Below are 20,192 nucleotides of genomic sequence, written 5' to 3'. Positions count from 1 at the left end.
CTAACCTACCCCCCCTAGTGCCTGAACCTAACCTCCCCTCCCCAGTGCCTAACCCTAACCCTGCACCCTTAGTGTCTAACCCTAACCCTGCACCCTAAACCTAATAAAAACATTCAGCTCAGGCAGGATGGCCCTACTGCTGCATATAATGGCTTACTGTGATCGCTGGTCCTGTATATGACAGAATTATGTCATACCTTCGTATATTATAGCTGGTTAAGGGCTGATTCTGCCCTCTTCATGGAATGACCACACTTGCTTTAAAATCAAGCATTTGGAAACCCCTCTATAGAAATCCTGCGTTTGCCACTGCCACCCCAGGTTACCACCCAGAAACATGCACCGAAAATTGCATGTATCTGCGTGCAACTTCGATCTAAGAACGCCTCCACAATAAAAGACTATTAACCCACCTAATAATTATTATACTATCTCCTGCTAGACACAATGTTATTGATGCATTTTGTGCAGAAGTAGATGTCGTCACTGCCCCTCGTACACATTCTCCATGGTGTATCCTCCTATTATAATGCGCTCCTCTCACAATTAACGCCGTCTTGCAGTGCTAATCCCAGTGTGTCCCAGAAATATCTGCACCCAATCACACACATGGGGGCAGATGTACTAAATGCTGGAAAGTGATAAATTGGAGAGTGATAAATGACCAACCAATCAGCTCCCAACTGTCATTTTTCAAACACAGCCTGTAACATGACAGTTGGGAGCTGAGTGGCTGGTCATTTATCACTCTCCAATTTATCACTTTCCAGAGTTTAGTACATCTCCCTGTCACAATATAAAAATAATTGATTTGTAAGCTGTATCCATCTCATTCCAGGGGCATATCTATAATGGGTGCAGGGTGTGCGGGGCACACGGGCCCCTGTGTCCAGGGGGGTCCCGCACCGCACACCCTGTACCCATAGTGTTACTTACCTCTCCAGAGTCCCACATCCGGCGCTGCAAAAACAACTGGAAAATGGCTGCCGTGGCCATTTTCCCAGTGTCCTGCGCATACTCTATAGACTCTGAGCGCACTCTAGTGCCCAGAGTCAATAACTCCGGTGCTGGCTGCGCACAGCTCAGTGCGCAGCCGGCCGCCGGGCAGAGAGGAGGGTGCCCGTGTCAGAGACTGCACACAGGCCCCCTTCTCTCTAGAAATGCCCCTGCCTCATTCTGTGAATGGTGGATGACCCTCACCTTGCTTATGTTGTACTCTATGCACAAAATATAACCACCAAACCTTCCCAACACCCAATTAATAACAGGAGACTGAAGTGTTGGAACGGAAAGATCTCTTCACTACTGGAAGGAGAGAGCTGGTCTTTTGGAACATAATATTATATAGAGATTTACAGAAAGCAAATATTTGTGACAAAGATGTCTTTAGAATATGGCCAGCACAAGCTTTAGGGAGTCCAAGATGGGTTGGGTATGAAATCCCGGCTGTCGGGATGCCGCAGGACAGAATACCGACAGCCAGAATCCTGACACCCATAAGAAATAACTGTAAGTCTCCCCCTAACCCCTACCCTAACCCTCCCTCCCCGTGCCTAACCCTAGCCTATCCCCCTAGTGCCTAAGTCTAAACTCGCCCTCCCCGCACCCTTAACCTAACACTTCCTCCCCAGTGCCTAAACCAAACCTTACCCCCTAGTGCCTACAGTCCCGTAGAGAGCCCGGCCGGACCCAGCTAATGGAGGGGGCGTGACCTAATAGCGGGAGGCGTGGCCACGCCCCCTTGACAAAAATAAAAAGGATAAATCACTTTTGCTACGCGGCGCTGCGCGCTGGGGAGGGGGGCGCTGTAAGCCCCCCAGCCTGGCGCTAAGCAGGGGGGGCGCAATCAGTGTTGTCGCTGCCCCCCGCAGCCATAGGAGACTGTGAGCAGTCTCGCACTGCAGCCCAGCACAAGCTGTGTGCTGAGCTGCTGTGAGGGAGGGGCGAAGCCAGAGCCGGGCCCCGACAGGCCCCTCTAGCAAGCCCGGGTAAATGGTACCCGCCCCCCCCCCCCTCTCGGCGCCCATGAGTGCCTAAACCTAACCTCACCACCTCACCCTCCCTGCACCCTAATCCTCCCCTCCCAGTGCCTAACCCCAACCCTCCCCCTAGTGCCTTACCCTGCACCCTAACCTCCCCCTAACACCTGGATACCTACTTTTGAGATGCCAGCGGTTGGGATACTGGTGCCAGGATCCCAACCTGTCAGGATTTCGGCACCGGTATTCAAACGGCCAAGATATTTCTGGTTCTTCTATGTAACCATTCAGTAATGTGTACACTCCAAACTGTTTGTCTGTAACACCTCTCTGCCCACATCTGCTAATGGTAGAATTGCAGACATCCGTCTCCTTCTTCTGTCTGTGGACGACCTTTTTGGGTGAAGTAGACCATGATTGATACATTGGACGCTGCAGGGGTAATAACAGATGAGGCTGTCTTTATTCCACATATAGCGGTGAGATGTTTCGAACATTCTACAAGCAACCGATCAGCTTGTAGCTATCATTTTATACAATGTACTTAATAAATGTTAGCTGGAAGCTGATTGCTTGTTATGGTCAACTTCTCCTTGTTAGTAGGTTTGATACATCTCTCCATAGTCTCCCCAATAATGAGACCCCAGTGTATGAGAAGGACGAATGAGGACCTCAGCATGCCCTGAGCCCAGTTCTTTCAGGGTAATCCAATTTATTCTCTTTCAGCCACAAATCAGCAGCTAGAAATGTGCAGGGGGCAATCCCAGGTAGAATGTTTGGAGAGAATACAAAACATTTTCCAAGTTGCGTTGCAGACCGGCCGGGTTTGAAACAATGATAACAACCTGGATGATTGATTTACCAGATATTGAGCTATTAGCTGATCAACTCCCCCAAAAAATCATGAATCATAGACATATGAGGTACATGGGACCTCTTGGTGATCAGTATCCACCATTGTTGTTGACTCTTTGACGTTTCTCCTTCCAGCTACACTGACTCGCCCAGTATTACACACAGTGCCGAATTATTTACATGCTCAGGTATAGAAAAATAAATCCTAACTCATAAACTTTAATAGTACATATTTAGCTTTTGTTGGTTGCACAAGATGTGTATGATACAGGGGTACGTTTCAAACTATGTAAAATAAGTCTTGGTCCATCCATTTAAATAGTTTTTTTCCAAAATTACATGTTCTGGGCACTATCAAAAGCATAACATGAAGAAAAAGGAACGTGGAATACACCTAATAATAATAATAATGGCTGAATTATGTTGGTTGAAGTCTGCAGCATATGGATGTAATATAGGGCCTCATTCACTACAGATGGCAATATTGCGTATGCACACAGTTCAACTGCGATAGCAAGCCAATCCACTGCGATCACAATGCAAACTCAGCACCACATAAGGACACCCACTTTACCTTACACACATCCGTAATGCTTAGCAGAATAGCGAAAACATCGGTACAATCGAGTACCATCACAGCCTCACGCACACTTGCACAGGCTCTGTGACCTTCCTCAGAAATTGCTAACAACCACTCAGGCTGTGTAGGGCATCACAGTGGATAATTTATGCACGCCCCTGTAACGGCATGCAAATGCACTGGCACACCTGCGTTCAGGCCAACCACCCCCTGTCACCACCCACAAACGGCATTTCCTGTCAATCACTCTGCAATGGGTCGTAGTTACTGCGATCACAGTCCCCATCGCAGCGACTGGTTCGCTCATGCACACTGCGACAGGACCGGTGCTACCATTAGGCAGCTTTAGGCGGCTGCCTAGGGACGCCGGCCACTGGAAGACGTCCACAAAAAAAAAGAAGGTCTCTTTCAGTCCCAGACAGGTTGGTTTAGAGTTTGTGTGGGGGTGGTTTTATTGAGTGCTGACAGGGTTAGTGTATGTGTGTGTGGCTTTAATGAATGCTAGCAGGGTGGGTGCATGTGAATGTAGGGGGTAATGGGTACTGACATATATTGGGGCACGGATGTGTGCCATAAATATATTGGGGCACGGATGTGTGGCATAATGTATTGGGGCACAGCTGTATGGCCTATAAAGAATTTGGGGCACATGTGTGGCATATGCACTAGGGCATCATTTGGCATAATTCATGGCTATGTGGCATACAATAACGTTAGTGCACAGTTGTGTGGCATATTATGTATTGGGGCACAAATGTGTGGCATGTTATGTATTGGGGGCATAAACGTGTGGTCTTTATATGGCTCTACCCCCTCCTCACTGACAGCAGCAGCCTTGGTGGGACTTATCTGAGCGACAGCTGCTTCCTGAGGCTGCTACAGGAGAGTGACAGATTCAATAGGTAAGTTAGGGTATCGGAGTACCCTAACTTGGCTGGGTATAATGTTAGTGCAGTTTATGTATTGGAGGCATTGATGTGCAGTATAATTATGAATTGGGGATACAACTGTGTAGAATATAATGAATAGTGGAACATAACATTATGAATTGGGCGCAGAGTTATGTGGCACAGTATGAATTTGGGACACTGCTGTGTGGCATACTATACATTTGCATAATTAATATGTGGCATAGTATGAATTTGGGACACTGCTGTGTGGCCTATTATACATTTGCATAATTAATATGTGGCATAGTATGAATTTGGGACACTGCTGTGTGGCATACTATACATTTGCATAATTAATATGTGGCATAGTATGAATTTGGGACACTGCTGTGTGGCATATTATACATTTGCATAATTAATATGTGGCATAGTATGAATTTGGGACACTGCTGTGTGGCCTATTATACATTTGCATAATTAATATGTGGCATAGTATGAATTTGGGACACTGCTGTGTGGCATATTATACATTTGCATAATTAATATGTGGCATAGTATGAACTGGAGGGAGCAGGGGTGGTGGATGAAATGTTGCCTAGGGCGCCCAGACACCTTGCACCGGCCCTGCACTGCGATGCGTGCGCACGTGCACTGCGAAACAATTGGCCATTTGCGTGCGTATTAGGAACTGCGTTTCTTGCTGAAACAGGCTCATAATGTCTATGCTGCTGGAGAAGCAGGGAGTGTCTGGTGCCTCACTCCTTTCCCCAATTATGCCCCGTTACTGTGATTGGCAGAAGGTGAATTGTTTGGGTACAGTCACCTGGCGCCCGACACCTCAGCTGAGAGTCCTTTGTAGAAGATTAGTTGGTATAAAGGAACAATGTAGTGGATTTAGAAATTAGCAGAATGTCAGTGTCACAGACCTGTATACTGACCTCACCATGCATCTACTTCTGTTATGTGTAACCCGATCCATAGTAATGTCAGCATGAAGCGACATTATTGTGTGTACATCAAACAGGCAGAAAGCAGTGAGTGCACTAGTGCCCACCAGTATAAGAGGCCCTGGCATAGCCGGATCATCCATTAAGTAACCTAGGTTCCCATCTAGGGCCCAGTGAGCACTGAGAGACCCAGATTACCCTAACCTAACCTAATGTTATGTGAGGGTTGGTTTGTTTTTTTAAAAAAGAAATAAGGGAGCGCAAACCAGTATGAGGCTCAGTGCCCGATGTGGTCCTAATTCTGCTCTGGGGCCTGGTAGCAGAGGATTGCCAAGTCAGAGTCATATCACCTTCTGCAGCTAGCAGGGATGGCATTACTCTCTGCATCACTCAGATTGGTGTAAGATAAATGAGGTTATTACAGGACTGGGAATTAATGAGTAGAGACGTTCTCAGTGGAGTCTGGATGAATAAACTGTGTCTCTATGGAGATTCACATGACACAGTTACATCATACTCTGTACTGCTGAATAGATTTCACTGTCTGATTCTCAGTATGTGTAATTAGCTAGATTGGGACATTTCCATACCATATGTTTGATGTATGAACTTAGGCCCTCATTCAGAGCCGTACGCTCTGAGCAGAGCGCACGCTCTGAATGAGGGCCGTCCTCCATAATTATGAAGCGTCTTCCTGGCCGCTCGTATAGCTGTGGGTCACCACCCACAACCTATACGAGCGTGCAGGTTGATGGCCGCGATGGTCTTGACCATCGCGACCATCGCCACTGCGAGCCGGAGCCTGCGGTTGAGTTTCTCAACCGCAAGGCCCGGAGTGATTTTGGCTCTATCAGAGCCAAATTCACTCCCACTGACATCACTAGTGATGTCAGTGGGCCGGCTTCTGACGGTAGGCGTTCCCTTGGGAACGCCCCCGTCAGGGAGGCACGCCCCCGGCACGCCCACCAAAGGGGGTGTGCTGTCAATCAACATCGACAGCACGCCCGCTTTGATCAGACACAACGAGCGAAGGAAAGTCCTTCGCTCGTCGCGTCTGGTGCATGCGCACGACGGAGCTCCCGCCGTCGTGCGCATGCGCAGTGCTCACCATCGACCCACTTGCGAGCGGACAGCCGCTTGCGAGTGGGTCTGAATCAGGCCCTTAATTTCCATAGGGAAACAATTGAAACAACTTTTTCCCTCATCAGAAGCCTCACATCCTTACTCTGTGCTGCTGGGGGACCCTGCTCTTTCCTCTATATAACTCTCGGTCTGTGGCTTTCTGTTGCCTCCATTGCCCTCTTCACATCATGTCACTGCCCATGTCACAAGCAGCCCTGTCCTCACTAACACATCACTCATCTCCTGATATACTCTGTGCTGCTGGGAACCCTACTCTTTACTCTATATTACTCTCAGCGTGTGGCTTCCTGCTGCCTCCATTTCCCCTCCTCACATCTTGTCACTGCCCCTGTCGCTCTCTCCTCAGTAACACATCACTCATCTCCTGAAGTACTCTGTGCTGCTGGGGACCTGCTCCTTCCACTACATAACTCTCAGTCTGTGGCTTCCTGCTGCCTCCATTCTCCTCATTGCAACCCTGTCATCACTTACATAATTGCACAAGTGGACAGGTCCAGGGACATACTGGGGCTGTAGTAGATCAGCCCTGGCAATCCGCCCTGTGTGAGACCCTTAGGCGCGCTCGCAAAGAGACATGGTTAAGCTTGAAGGGGGCGTGCAGCAAGTCACTGGGACCTGGCCTCGCAGCATGCCCCCGTCTTTTCCCGGCCAAGCAGAGCGCACCAGCCCATCACTGCCGCCACCCCTTCCCTCCCCGAGCTCATACCATGAACTCCGGCGTGGAGGGTGGGGACACCTCCGAAGTCTGCAAGGTGACTTCTGCCCTGTGCAGCTGCACTCCTCGAGCCAGCCCTCCAGCCCTGGACAGGTCACTGCCTCGAACAAAATCAGCTCATCTCCTGATGCTGGGACCATTCCGGTGGTCTGATTGGCTACTTTTTATGTTTTATTCTGGCTCTTTTCTTAACTAATGACACACAGACATGCAGGAGATGAAAACTGATTACAGTAGAGATATAGGACCTCATTCAGACCCGGTCGCAAGCGCTGAGCGTTCGCAACCGGGTCGATGTTTAGGTCCTGCGCACGCGCAGCGGCCGCACTGCGCGTGCACAAGCCCCAGAGCGAGAGAGAAATTCTCTCGCTTCAGAGCTCACTACAAAAGGGGCGGCTGTCGATGGTGATTGACAGCTCGACCCGTTTTGTAGGCGTAGCGGGGGGGTGGTTTCACAAACGGAGGCGTTCCTTAAGGAACGCCTGCCGTTTTGTGGGCGGCCGCACTGACATCAGCAGTGATGTCAGTGGGGAGCTTCCTGCTCCTGCTTCCTGCTCCCTGGGGCTTACGAGTGCCCAGACCCAACCTTAGGGTCTCGTCGCAAGCCCTGATGGTCGCGATGGTCTTGACCATCGCGACCATCAACCTGGTCGGTCGCTAAAGCTGTGGGTGGTAACCCACAACTTAGCTAGCGACCAGGAGGACACACTTCAAAATAGAAGCGGCCGCCCACATTCAGAATGAGCGCCTCTGAATGAGGGCCAGTGTTAATGCATTGTAGAACTAATTCTATTTACCTAAAAGTTGTTTATAGCCATTTAGCTGATATATTGTGATTGTTTTGTGAAACCGACTCCATTCATTTTAATTGCAGACAGTAAGGAAAAGCCAAACATTTCAATGATCATGAATAATATTATTACTCACTGTCAATGAACCACAGCAATTATTGTTGCCAGCGTAAATCATTTTGGTAATTAATGTTTTCAAATGCAAACACAAAAGTTACCATGATGAACTAAAAGAAACACTGTAAGTAATGTGTAAGCAAGTTGGAGATCAATGGTGTTTGTAGAAAGACATTCAAACATGTCTGTCCTGCGTTGGCTTGCCCCATGATAATTTTTGTATAAGTAACCTGTGGTCATATCAGAGCACTTGTTAAGAAATGCACCCATCCTGCAATTTTATTCCTCTGTGGATTTCACCGTTTGCACATCATTTATTTAAATAAAAGAAGAGGAAATGGTAGACACAGATCAATCTGGAGAACAAGAACTGGCAGGGGACACAATGGGTAGAGGCGCACAGGAAGTGGAGAGGCCGGACAGGAAGTGGAGGGACTGGGCAGGAAGTAAACTATGGACATGCGAAAGAATAAGGACAAAAAAAAAACAGAAATAAAATAAAAAGCAGCAAAATTATAGATTATATATTACAATACAAAAAATACTTACAAACATTACACAGTAATACTCTGAGCACCTGTGAGGGTTTTTTTTTTTTTTTATCATGTTGTTGGTCAAAAATAAGCTTTACTCCGAGCACCATAGTGAAAACTGGTTCACAGATTTAGTTTTTCTTCTCATCTGTACAGGACATCTGTTTTCATTAACATTTTTTCCCTTGTTTTGTGTGCAGGGGTGAAAGGAAATTTATCACAATTTTATTATTATTATTTTTTTTTAAATAATATTTAAAACTTTCATTTATCCACAGAAGAAAAAATATACGAGTCCCGTTTAGGCATCTGCACTTGTTCTCTTTAAATATCGGAGATTTGAGAACTTGAAAGAAAACATAAAAGGAAAGAGACAGCTCTGTATGGGTGACAAAAAGTGTCTGACAGTGTCCTCGATGTGAATTTTTGTAGGACATGGGATGTCTACACCATTATTTCTTTTTTTTTCTGCTAGGGAATGGTGTTTTTTATACCTTTTTTATTAAAAAAAGAAAGCCTGAAATAATTCTAGCTAAAAGTCTATGATAAAAATCTTTCTTTGGTCATCAGAAGATCCACCCAGCTTTAGGTCATGGTCACCTGTTGACCAGGGCCTTTTTGGTCTCTTATTCCACCTCATCGGAGGGGCTTGCTTTCTGCTCCTCATCAGCTGAGCTTCTTGAATACTGGTGTACAGGAATAGAGGGGGAAGGACTTCGCCTTTTTCTTTCAGAAGGGGATACAAGTGGGTTGGGGGGATGTCTCTATTTTTTTTTATTTGCCTCAGCCCAGAAAACATACAGGTCCCACTTCAAAGCCAAATTTCTGGTTGGTCTCTCCAAAGTCCATAAACATAGCGTCTGTCAAAGGAAGCTGCTCCACGCGTGGGGTGTGGACCTCTAGCACTGTCTTGTCTGTGCCCTTCCTCATCTGTCGGGAGGGAACAAAGAATAGAAATGTAGATGTTTCATAATTTATGGAGCTATTGTGGAATAGCTTAAAGTACATGGAAGATCCACGTTTGATGCTTCACTAAAGCTGTACAAAATGTATAATCACTTTATTATTATATTGCATTCAGAGTATATATACTATAAACCCATTTATATTGCCAGCGATATATTGGCAAAATGGCCTGATCATGCCATGTCTGTGGTCCAAGATGCTTAAGATGCCCATGAATAATTAAATTTAAATACACTGGATCATCGTCAGGCATCTGATAATATGGTTGGAGGATGCCCACTATCTGCCTGTGTGTGCGCTAATTTACTATCAGCCAACTATCAGATTCCCCCGTGATCAAACCCCCGTCCACTCAGCCCCCATGCCGAACAGCCAGCCCAGTTCACTTTGGCCGGTCAGGCTTGTGACCCAACTTGGGAAGTAACTCAACTGTTCCGACTTTGTGTGGCTGGTGTTAGAAATCATGCCGTCTCACACATGAATTAAACAGCAGCACAATAACATCAATGACGTAGCCTGACTACATATTGTTTTATATATAACTCCTGCGTAAGACCCTCATTAGCTCCCCCCACTCACCGCACAGCCATCTCTGAGAGCCTTGATGTAAGGACTCGTGTGGAAGGAGAGGTCCTCTTCATTGGAGCCCATGAAGTGCAATGCCTTTTGATAGCTGTCGGCTGAGGCCAGGTGCCAGCCAGCGGAGCGGTGGCAGTGATACGTGAAGTTCTGGTGGGCAGAGACACTCAGCAGACGGAGGAAGGTCAGCTGGACCACACCAACGGGGTTATTGTCCGAGTCCACATAAGAGAACTGGCGGAAAGAGAGACACATGGATATGAGTTAGCAACAGAGGAAGCTGCTCATCAGTATTAAGGTATCCATCATCTTTGTCCCAAGATCCCTGGTCCTGCCATAGATGTACTGAGTCCGTCCCCACCAGTCTCATGCCCTTACCTTACTACCACTCCTGAACTTGCTGTACCAGGTTTCCTTCTTCTCAGAGGTCCAGGCAGACATCTTAACCTACATGACACAATGAGTAGAATGACTTAACCATTCTCGTGTTCCACCTACCTGAGCGTGTCCACTGAATCCCCCTCCTCACCTTCTCAATACTCTTGCTGGGGAAGACACAAGACTCCCCACCCGCTGTGAAGTTGCAGAAGACCTTGAAGGAGTCTCGAGTGCAGCCCTGGTTTGGATCGATCCAGTATTCACCTGAGAGAGAAGAGTAACTTGCTACGTTCATAACCAGATTTAAGTGTGGTTGTAATGATTTCGTACAAATCTGAATGGTATCACCTCACAAGTTTCAGATTTGAGACGGAGGAGGAGATGTAACAATAGTATGAATTGTGTGACGTTATCATTGTATACAGTAGATCTCATGTCGGGTTCGTAAATCACAGAGAAAGTGCTATATTATATTCTGGAGATAGAAATTATTTTTGTCCTAAATATCAGAGATAATGTCTACTCCAGTAATACGCACAAAATGACAGTATGTATAAACTCCTGGAAATAATATCTGTACAAGTAGCAAGTTGTGATATAATCTCTGATAAGGAAAACACACTCCTTACTGTTAATAATTATGGATAATAGAAGTCACCTTGTACTGGGCTGACAGCCGTTTGCTTTTATATCTTTACAAAACCCATCTGTGACTTCTAACATCCATATAATTTAGTAGGAAAAACGTTATCCCTGTATAATATCCAACGTTGAAAATCCACTATAACATTTAATATTTTAAATGTAACTGTGCTGGAGTCATGGGTTAGACTCCGACCAGGGCCCTATCTGTGTGGAGTTTGTATGCTCTTCCTGTGTTTTTAGGGCTGGAACTGATGTGAATATTTAAATGTTCTCTGTAAAGTGCTGCGTAATAGGTCCTACATAGATAAATAAACTAAATAAAATTGGTGAAATCGCAGTAACTTAACAGATGACCATTTGCAACAAAGTTGAGATGTCAGATTGCTTCGTTTAAGTTCTGCCTTATTTAATGAGGTCACACGTTCCCTATAACAGCAGATGCTGGGGTAATTTACCATCGGGAAGCTCGGGGTGGCACAGTCGCAGGTCCTGGCATGTCCGAGCAGGGTGTTCCTTTGTGCCCAGGGGTGTCCTCATTAGCTCAATATCCTTCTTCATAGCATTAAGGGATCCATAGATCTCCTCCATACCGTCTGCGTAATCTCCAGTGGTCTCGTCTGCCATGAACTGACTGGCATCGATGGAGCGTTTGTTTTTCTTGGGCATCTGGAAGGGCAGCGGCTGGATGACTTCACCTGGGGGTCCCTGGGTACAAGACATGGTGTAAAATTAGTGTCATATGCTGAAGCCATTATACTATGTAGGAATGCAAATAAGAAGGGCAAGAATGCCCCCACAGGTCTCTCGCGGTTAGTGATTAAGGTTGGCACTGAGTGATGGGCGGGGCTTATTCCAGCACTCCCCCAGTGTATAGAGTGAGGGGGTGGCTCTTACTGATGTCACTGGCCCATACCACCAGCCGCACAAGGCTTTAAGGGGTCTATTTACTAAGCAGTGTTAGGAGACAGAGTGAAAAGTGATAAGTCTGTGATAAGGTGCCAGCCAATCAGCTCCTAACTGTCATCTCACACGCTGTGTTTGAAAAATGACAGTTGGGAGCTGATTGGCTGGCACCTTATCACAGACTTATAACTTTTCACTCTGTCTCCGAACACTGCTTAGTACATAGACCCCATAAGAGAGGAAATGGGCACTGCCCAGGTTATTATGCACGAGGACATCGTGAGGCTGATAACTGTGCATGCCTTACACATGAACGGTTATTGATCTAAGGACCAGCTGCATGTCTCACAAATCATATGTCACCAGCCTTCCCCCAAAAAAACAGCTAATTAATAAGTGATATTTGTATTATGTATACAATTAATTAACACAAGTTCAATATATTGACAAAACAATATTTCATACACGGAGCCATTGCAAAGGACAGTTCTTATTGGGAGAGCTGTCCTTTGCGATATTCTAGGTACATATCGGGGTAACGAACCTGCGGTATGTACCCGAAGACAGGCGGGAAGTACTGTATAGCGCATGCGATGCTTAGTACATCCCACCCAGGATGTGGATAACTGCAGTATTACATGCTATACACAAGCGGATGTTGTATTACTCAGCAGGTCCATGTATCACTCACCGGGGGTCCGGGCTGACCTTGTACTCCCTTCTGTCCCTTAGTTCCAGCTTGTCCCTACATGAAAAAGATAGACGGGTGAGATAACGGGTCTGGACAGGAGTCAGGCAGGTGACTCAGTGAGTAAGAGCATTACTGGAACAGGTACTCTGCATGGAGGGGCATACGGTACATACAAAGTGCAAGCTCATCAGCCACCCACTGCGCTGCTCCCCCCTGGCAGCATGGTGAACAAAGTTCTTATGGAGATTTTAATAGGGTTTATTACTCCCTACCAATACACATACACACTAACAGTATCATGGACCATGCAAGCACAAGAAAATAAAAAAATGATCATCTAATGCTCATGGTCTGACATCTATTCTGTACTCAGTCCTCCTCAGGTAGTGGCCAAGCCTGTGTGAGCTCCATGTACTGTGCGCGGACTCTGCAGCAACCGTGAAACTATCATGGAGTCTGTATCGCATAATGGTTACAGATAATGAGGTAACAGAGGACCTCCTACTTCTTCCATTGTTTGTCAGATTGCACTAATGCAAAGGTCAGCTGGTTCCTAATGAAGTAAAAGGCCTGTGGACAGGGGTGGGACAGCACCCCCTTAGCAGAATTTGGGGATGGGCCGGCAGAGGCCACTGTTCTGCTTTTCTGAGGCCAGTACATGAGCAGTGACGCCCAGCCTGGGCTGTCAGATCAGGATCTATAGGACAGGGCTTCACTGGGCCGGCCCCCCACAGATGCTCAGGAGAGCAGAGTTGTGGCCTTCACGGTGTATGGACCGGCAGTGCTGGGCCCCATTTACTGATAGCCCCATAGCAACCGGAGTGACTGCTCTAGCAGGAGTTGTGTCACTTGGCTGCATTGGTCCAGGCTGCACTATGTCTCCCTCTACTTTGTATATATGACCGGTGCACTGTGAGTATAACAGCAGCCTATGGTTTGTAATGATGATCACAAAATGGAAAGCGGAGTTTGCTTCTGTTCTACAAAATGGAGCACTGAGCGGAAGATGGGAGAGCTATGGGATGTATGTATCACATGTACTTTCCTAACAGGGGAGAGGAACAGCTTACTCACCGAGGCTCCTTTGGCTCCCTTAGGACCTGGTGGCCCCTAAATAGAAAAAAAAGGGGGAAAAAATGATCAGATGGTAGAAATAAACAACAACAAATATTACTTATCCCCATTTTGTCTTGGTCGTCCTAAGTAATTGTCTCTGGCTCCAACTCACTGGGAGCAATTTACAACACAAATGGGTAGACTCACAGCGCTTCTGTACTGTATGCGCCAAATCCACCTGCCTGCCCACATGGCACGTTTCTTGGTGTACGCCCACTTCGGAACCTGCCCTCACCCATACAGTCTATCTGCACCAAGCAGGTTTATTGATAAACCTGAAAATTTGCATAATGGAAACTATAAATCCCATGTAAGAGTCCTATTACAGAACTGGAAGTGCGTTTGCTTTTCACAAAAGCTGTAGCTGAAAGATGCAATCTACCCCCTAGTATAGGTACAGGGTGAAATCCATTTCCAGGGACCCGATAGGTGACAGAAAATTAGATTCAATTTTGTTTGTGGGGAGAAAAAAGGGTGTAAACCCCCTCCCCCTTCAGCTAAGCAGGGATCCCCTCATATAAATGTGTCCTCACCAACTATTATCTGACCAAAATAATCCCATCCCACAAATGCAGTCTCGTATCCCCATTTTAGTACAAAACTAGGTGCAGGGTGAACCTAGCAATGGATAGCTCCATACCGCCCACCTCCTCCCATGTCTAATGCACATTTCTGCAGACATCGCCATCTTAGCCTGAAAACACGCGCGTTTCCCTGTACCGTTATGTGTAATCACGCAAAAGCAGCTGCATGGCGTCACAAGCGATCATCTGCGCCACACTTTTACACGTTGTGTAATGAATGTTACATTTATATTGATCTACTACAAACAGTCTGTTCTTATCACTTTGACCATGGACAAATTCTGATGTTCATTTAGTTCCCGCCTTTTCTTGCAAATTAGTGAATTGATGTCCAGATTCAGAGCTTGGCGGAGACATGAGGAGCCCAGGATGAGGGAGATTAGGGGAATGGTGGGAGATGGCAATCAGGATATAAGATTATTCAGTATTGCAGATGGACAGAACAAAGAACGTACCGGGACACCGGCGGGTCCACCTGGACCGATAGGACCTGTGACACCAGAAATACCCTATAGGGGGGAGAGAGAGGTCGGTGTCAGACAACAATTGTCAGTCAACTACTAATTAATGGTATAAAGAAAGGCCCCATAAATGACCCTCTACTCACAGTCTCTCCCTTCTGTCCCGCTGATCCATGTGGTCCGGGCAGGCCTCGGTCACCCTTCTCTCCCTGTTCTCCCGTCGGCCCAATGAGACCGATAAGCCCAGGGTGACCCTGCACAATGGATAGAAGAAAGTTACTCTTGTGTTACCGCTCTCATTATAGAGTAAGGTGCATAATACCAGTGAGGTGCGACCAGACATGTAACAGCTGACAAATAAGCTGCTTTATGACTAATAATATAAAATCGTTCTCTTATAAACAAGAGCTGGATAATAATAACAGGTGCTAAGGACAAAATGAACATATCTGACATTAGAACCTGAAGTTACTACGTAATGTGAATATACAATAATACATAAGTGATGTTAACATATGTATAATCTACTGCAAATATCTGTACAAACAGTGAGTTATCAGGTCATCACCACGTATAATCGGTGAGTTCTGATATCATCACTTCAGCGTCCATTAGAACAACTTGTGTACTAAAAGGAATAATGCACCCACTATAATAAGTTTAATTGATATTAGAAGTCACCTCAGATTTCTGTGTCCAGTATAAAAGCACTTAGCTTCCAACTTCGCACTTTTGTCATAGCCCCAGAACTTGGTGACTCCAAACATCCATATAACGCACAGTAGCCACAGGAGCAGAGTATATGGCATATTGTATATACCTTCATACATAAGATCACTTGAGTTTCTCACCTTCTCTCCTTTGGATCCAGAATCTCCCTTAAGTCCTGGCAATCCGGGAGGTCCCTATAGAACAGACAGTTTAATACATACATACACTCTTATAGTTATTATGCACAGAGATAACATTGTAAGCCCACGGGCATCTCCCTTACCACAGGTCCTGGGGGTCCAGCTTGGCCTGTTGCTCCAGGTCGCCCTTGTTCACCCTACAGACATTGGAAGAAGATAAGGTAACAGCAGTGCAAAAACACATACATAGCTTACATAGAATTAGGACCTATAATTATTCAAATAAAACCAAATAAATTATTATCGGCCATGTTAGTAAGTACAGTCTGAGGATGCCAGCTCTCAGCCTATGTGTGCTTATCTAACAGAGCCTAGTGTGACCTCAGAAGTGTTCTGTTCCCTGACCCGAGCCCAGGACAGCTGGTTCCACTACACAAGTGATTTGGAATGTGATCCTGTCACTCGGCGCACAGGCTGAAAGGCTGGATGGTGCGTCACTTGTACAATTTTAGGTCAAAATAAAAACAAGAGAAGTATAAAATAAATTTAGTCTTAGGGCCATATTCAATTTGGGAGCGAAAAGTCGGTGCTGGACTTTTCGCTCCACATCGCAGGTTTTCCGGTAATAAAGGATCGGGCGCGAGCCTGAGGAAAGGTAAGTATCGGAAAAAATTCAGGAATTTTCGGGAAATGTCCCTGGGTCCCCCCTAAAGATGTCCAGACATGGGGGTTAACTATGGGTACCCCCATTTTAGCTTGTTGAAGGAAGTCGGGGATTGTAATAGCCGCGGCAGGTGCATAAATGCGGCTATTGTAGAAGTAGTGAAGAATAGCACTTAGGTTTGTTTTTTTTTTAAATAACTTATTCCATCAAATTTGGGGTACATGAAAATGGGGTAAGCATATTTTAAAGTCCCTAAAATTATTTTTAAAAATCCTGCAAAAATGCACCTGCCGCTACTCCGGCAATGAAGTAAACACCTGCGATATATAAGGTAACCCCTCTGGATTTAATTTGGCTTTTTTATAAGTGTGTTTTGTATTTTTTATTTTATTTTTTTCAGCCAAAATTTTAAGGTCATTTTTTGGGGTGTCCCGATTTTTTTTTTCATAATTTTTTGGACACATATCTTTTTTAGGGGACATTCCCTGGGGTGCAGGCTATTTTTTTAAAGCATGCACCCCTAAATCCCAATTCTGCAAGTCAATGTAATTAAATATGGAGATAATTGAAACAGGCGAATATGACGTCATTGCCGATAAATTATCGCCGATTCCGACATTTCGCCTCTAATTGAATACGGCTTTATTTTTGCAGACCGTTATGGACAAATATTGCACAACAGTGTATGCTGAGATATACCATGAAAATTAATATATTTTATTTTAAATGTATGTTAATGTGTTTTCATTATTGATGAGCATCCTAATTCCCTCTTTAATGCAAATGCGAGGCAGAAAGTCCAGTTCAGCCCTAGTAGCTGCAACCTCTCAACCCCTATCTGACAATTACCATATTGGCAATACAGCCCCCGGCAGTCAGACTGTGCCGAGTTCTCATGTGATCCAGCCGTTCAGCAGCCACAGAATAGCCAGACCTGTGTGTCTAGGCCACGATTTGGCCACTGATGCTGTCATTCGCTGCTCAGGCCCTAATGTTAGGGTATCCCGGTGTGTGACCAGCTAGACTATGTGCCACTCCAGTGCTAAGGGCAGTTATTTACATTTGTGTAATATAACCTATGTACAAAACTCACCACAGCTCCAGGGATGCCTCTCAGTCCGTCAGGGCCTTGTTTTCCTTGTGTACCCTGAGGCCCGATAGCGCCTGTCTTTCCCGGTCCACCCAGAGCACCAGCTTCTCCCTGAAACCAATAGGATAAGACAGGTGTTATAGAGAGGCTTTAATGCACCATCAGAGGCCAGGGCTCGACGTGAGGAGTTTACCATAAAGAATACAATACTGTATAGCAAAGACAACTTAGAAATATTGTTCCAAATTCAATACCCCATGTATTCAATTGCAAGCTCCTGGGGTCAAATACAGCAGGATTTACCTTGGCTCCCTTCTCTCCTTGTCGGCCTTCAGGACCAGAAGGTCCAGCTGGACCCTACGAGAAAGACAGAGTGTGAGACGCAAGAGAAAGACAAACAGAATGAGAAGAACCAGTGATGAGAGAGAAGAGAGTACGGGAATGGGAAAGTCTCTAGGACGTCATCTCATCTCTTCTTCCACGGGTCTACTCTCCACCAGCCCCATCCACTTGTTCCCCACCCCCCATTGTCTCTGTCTGTTCCCCAACACTATGCTTCCTTACATTGTGATTGGAGCCTTCAGATGTTTTTGCTGACTTCTCACGTTCTATGATTTTAACTTTATTATACTGTATATACATATACACACACACGAGCGCACACACACACTCTTGCCTAAAACAAATACATTGTGTTCTTTAATACTGTCAGTGCTCAGTGCTGAAAAAATGTGTACGTACTGCAGTATATAACTGGAGCAACAAGTATAAAGACATGGCCTGTGCCTTTGAAGAAAACAAATATTGGAATAGCCTTTACTACAGTGTGTAGTGTTGCTTCCATCTACGTAATGATCATTAGTGTAATCAATAAGGTTATCTTATATAGCATAATCTTATAGGGTCTGACTGAGTATAAAGTATTGTCTCAATGGAAGTAATGTGCAATCTCTCCAGCAGATTGCACATCAGTGCCCTGTTGCTCTCCCATTTACTGGCCCAAATGGACTTCTTACACTGGTTCTTGATGCTTGTACCTGTTTGACACCAGGTAACGGTAAGTAAAAACTCTATACCCATGTGTCTGTTTTTATTCCTTCCCTGTGACAATATATTGTGTGACTGTACAGCCAGATCTCAGTGTAAGTGAAGCTGAAACATTCACTATATGTTATGCTGTAATGTAAATGACATAGATACAGGAGAGAGTGACTGTGGTCACCAAGTCTAACAAAAAGTTATTCATGAAATTGCGGAAATGCACTTACTCGTTTTCCTAATGGTCCTGGGGGACCGTTCTCGCCAGTAGGACCAGGGGATCCCTAATAGAGAAGTAAAGAGAATGATCATGAGATGACAATCCACAAAGTAGAACAGTACATGGAGGAATAAATATACTGTAGGTGCTTCTGGCTGCTTAATTGAAAAGGGCATATTAATATTAAAAACACGCCTGGCTTTGATTTTTTTTTAAATATATAACATGTAAAATCAATTATAAATAATAGTGGTAAATTATAGTGATCATAGAAATTAAATTGTGATTTTATAAATGTCACTTATAGGAGCCAATTTAATAAGCCGCGAGGCTTGTAGCAGTGCCTGGGGCGAATCGCCGTAAGACCGCAGGCTGCACGTACTGCGGATTTCTGTTCACACCCTCCTGAGAGAGAACACAAACCCGAAGCCAGTTGGACTTTCTGCCCTTAACACAGCCTCCACAAGCATGTTAACCCACAGTTTTTGGCACGTAATCTGAAAACTATGGGTTAAAGCGCGCTAGCCGCGGATTTACCGTGTGAGGAAATGGGCTTATAATTGAATAGCTCCGGGCGTTTATTCCCGAGGCTACAAGCCCATGGTAAGCACCACGGTGAATTCATCTGCCCCATATACTATTGTAAAAAATAAAAACTAACTAAAATATATTGCTATTAGTCCATACATGAAGTGAGGTAATTTTTACACATTTAGAAAGTGTTGTTTCAAATAGTGATTGACCAATCATTAGCCGTAAGCCAGATAGAATGTGTGTAACAATTTTAGTCAGGTAATTAGTTATTCACTATAGGAATAATTGAGTTAGTCAATATCCTTTCCTTGGAAATTAGGGGCAACCATGGTAATGTGTGTGTACAGGGGCATATTACAAAATAACTGGAGGAGCACCGCCACCGCTGTACATCTCTCCTACGCTACACTTAGACAAGTGCAATGAGAGTGAGGCCAACGGCAGCCATTGTATAAATAGTGCCGCCATACTTGTTGACGCACAGTGGTGACAACACTGAGGGGGTCTTGTTGAATCGCTTGTATTGTAAAGTGCGTTTTGCTGTGTAAAATGTGCATTTTACTTCTGCACTAACGCACAAAGGGACCGATTCAGACCCGTTCGCAACTCTGCGTTCGCACACACCCACTCACTGCAAAAATATGCTAATGAATGCAATCGTACGGCAACTGCAGCACTAAACCAAGACGCCCATCACTGTATAAAGCCTGCCCACTTCCCATGACATGCATCCGCAAGTCAGCTAAAACATCGGTAACATCGGAACCATTCGCACCGCTTGTGGTTGACCTGACCGTGCCGCACAAGCTGCTATACTTCCTGTCGCCTGCTAGACCTCTGCCAGCGTATGCAATCGCAGGACCTTAATTATACACACCCCTATAACGGCGTTCCAACGCACAGGCACATCTGCGTTCCACTG

At 45.5% G+C, this 20,192-nt stretch overlaps 1 protein-coding gene across 5 annotated transcripts in view; it reads right to left on the bottom strand.

Moving 5' to 3' along the window:
• Nucleotides 1-8,074: 8,074 nt before the first annotated feature.
• COL11A2 (collagen type XI alpha 2 chain) overlaps nucleotides 8,075-20,192 on the bottom strand; it is a 162,414-nt gene continuing 150,296 nt past the window's right edge. For all 5 annotated transcript variants that reach the window (XM_088446637.1, XM_088446640.1, XM_088446639.1 and 2 more), the window contains 14 exons: nucleotides 18,747-18,800; nucleotides 17,782-17,835; nucleotides 17,482-17,589; nucleotides 15,868-15,921; nucleotides 15,725-15,778; nucleotides 15,020-15,127; nucleotides 14,868-14,921; nucleotides 13,787-13,822; nucleotides 12,713-12,766; nucleotides 11,574-11,823; nucleotides 10,625-10,737; nucleotides 10,474-10,542; nucleotides 10,096-10,329; nucleotides 8,075-9,480 (listed from right to left, as the gene is read on the bottom strand). In XM_088446637.1, coding sequence (XP_088302763.1) covers nucleotides 9,334-9,480; nucleotides 10,096-10,329; nucleotides 10,474-10,542; nucleotides 10,625-10,737; nucleotides 11,574-11,823; nucleotides 12,713-12,766; nucleotides 13,787-13,822; nucleotides 14,868-14,921; nucleotides 15,020-15,127; nucleotides 15,725-15,778; nucleotides 15,868-15,921; nucleotides 17,482-17,589; nucleotides 17,782-17,835; nucleotides 18,747-18,800 — 1,389 coding nt within the window. In that variant the 3' untranslated portion in view covers nucleotides 8,075-9,333. The remainder of the gene's footprint in view (nucleotides 9,481-10,095; nucleotides 10,330-10,473; nucleotides 10,543-10,624; nucleotides 10,738-11,573; nucleotides 11,824-12,712; nucleotides 12,767-13,786; nucleotides 13,823-14,867; nucleotides 14,922-15,019; nucleotides 15,128-15,724; nucleotides 15,779-15,867; nucleotides 15,922-17,481; nucleotides 17,590-17,781; nucleotides 17,836-18,746; nucleotides 18,801-20,192) is intronic.

Source organism: Taudactylus pleione, unplaced genomic scaffold, assembly GCF_031769625.1.
Source record: "Taudactylus pleione unplaced genomic scaffold, aTauple2 ptg000400l, whole genome shotgun sequence".
In the NCBI taxonomy this organism is placed as follows: domain Eukaryota; kingdom Metazoa; phylum Chordata; class Amphibia; order Anura; family Myobatrachidae; genus Taudactylus; species Taudactylus pleione.
The sequence above is the reverse complement of the archived record's forward strand: the minus strand, read 5'-3'. Positions and strand labels throughout refer to the sequence as shown.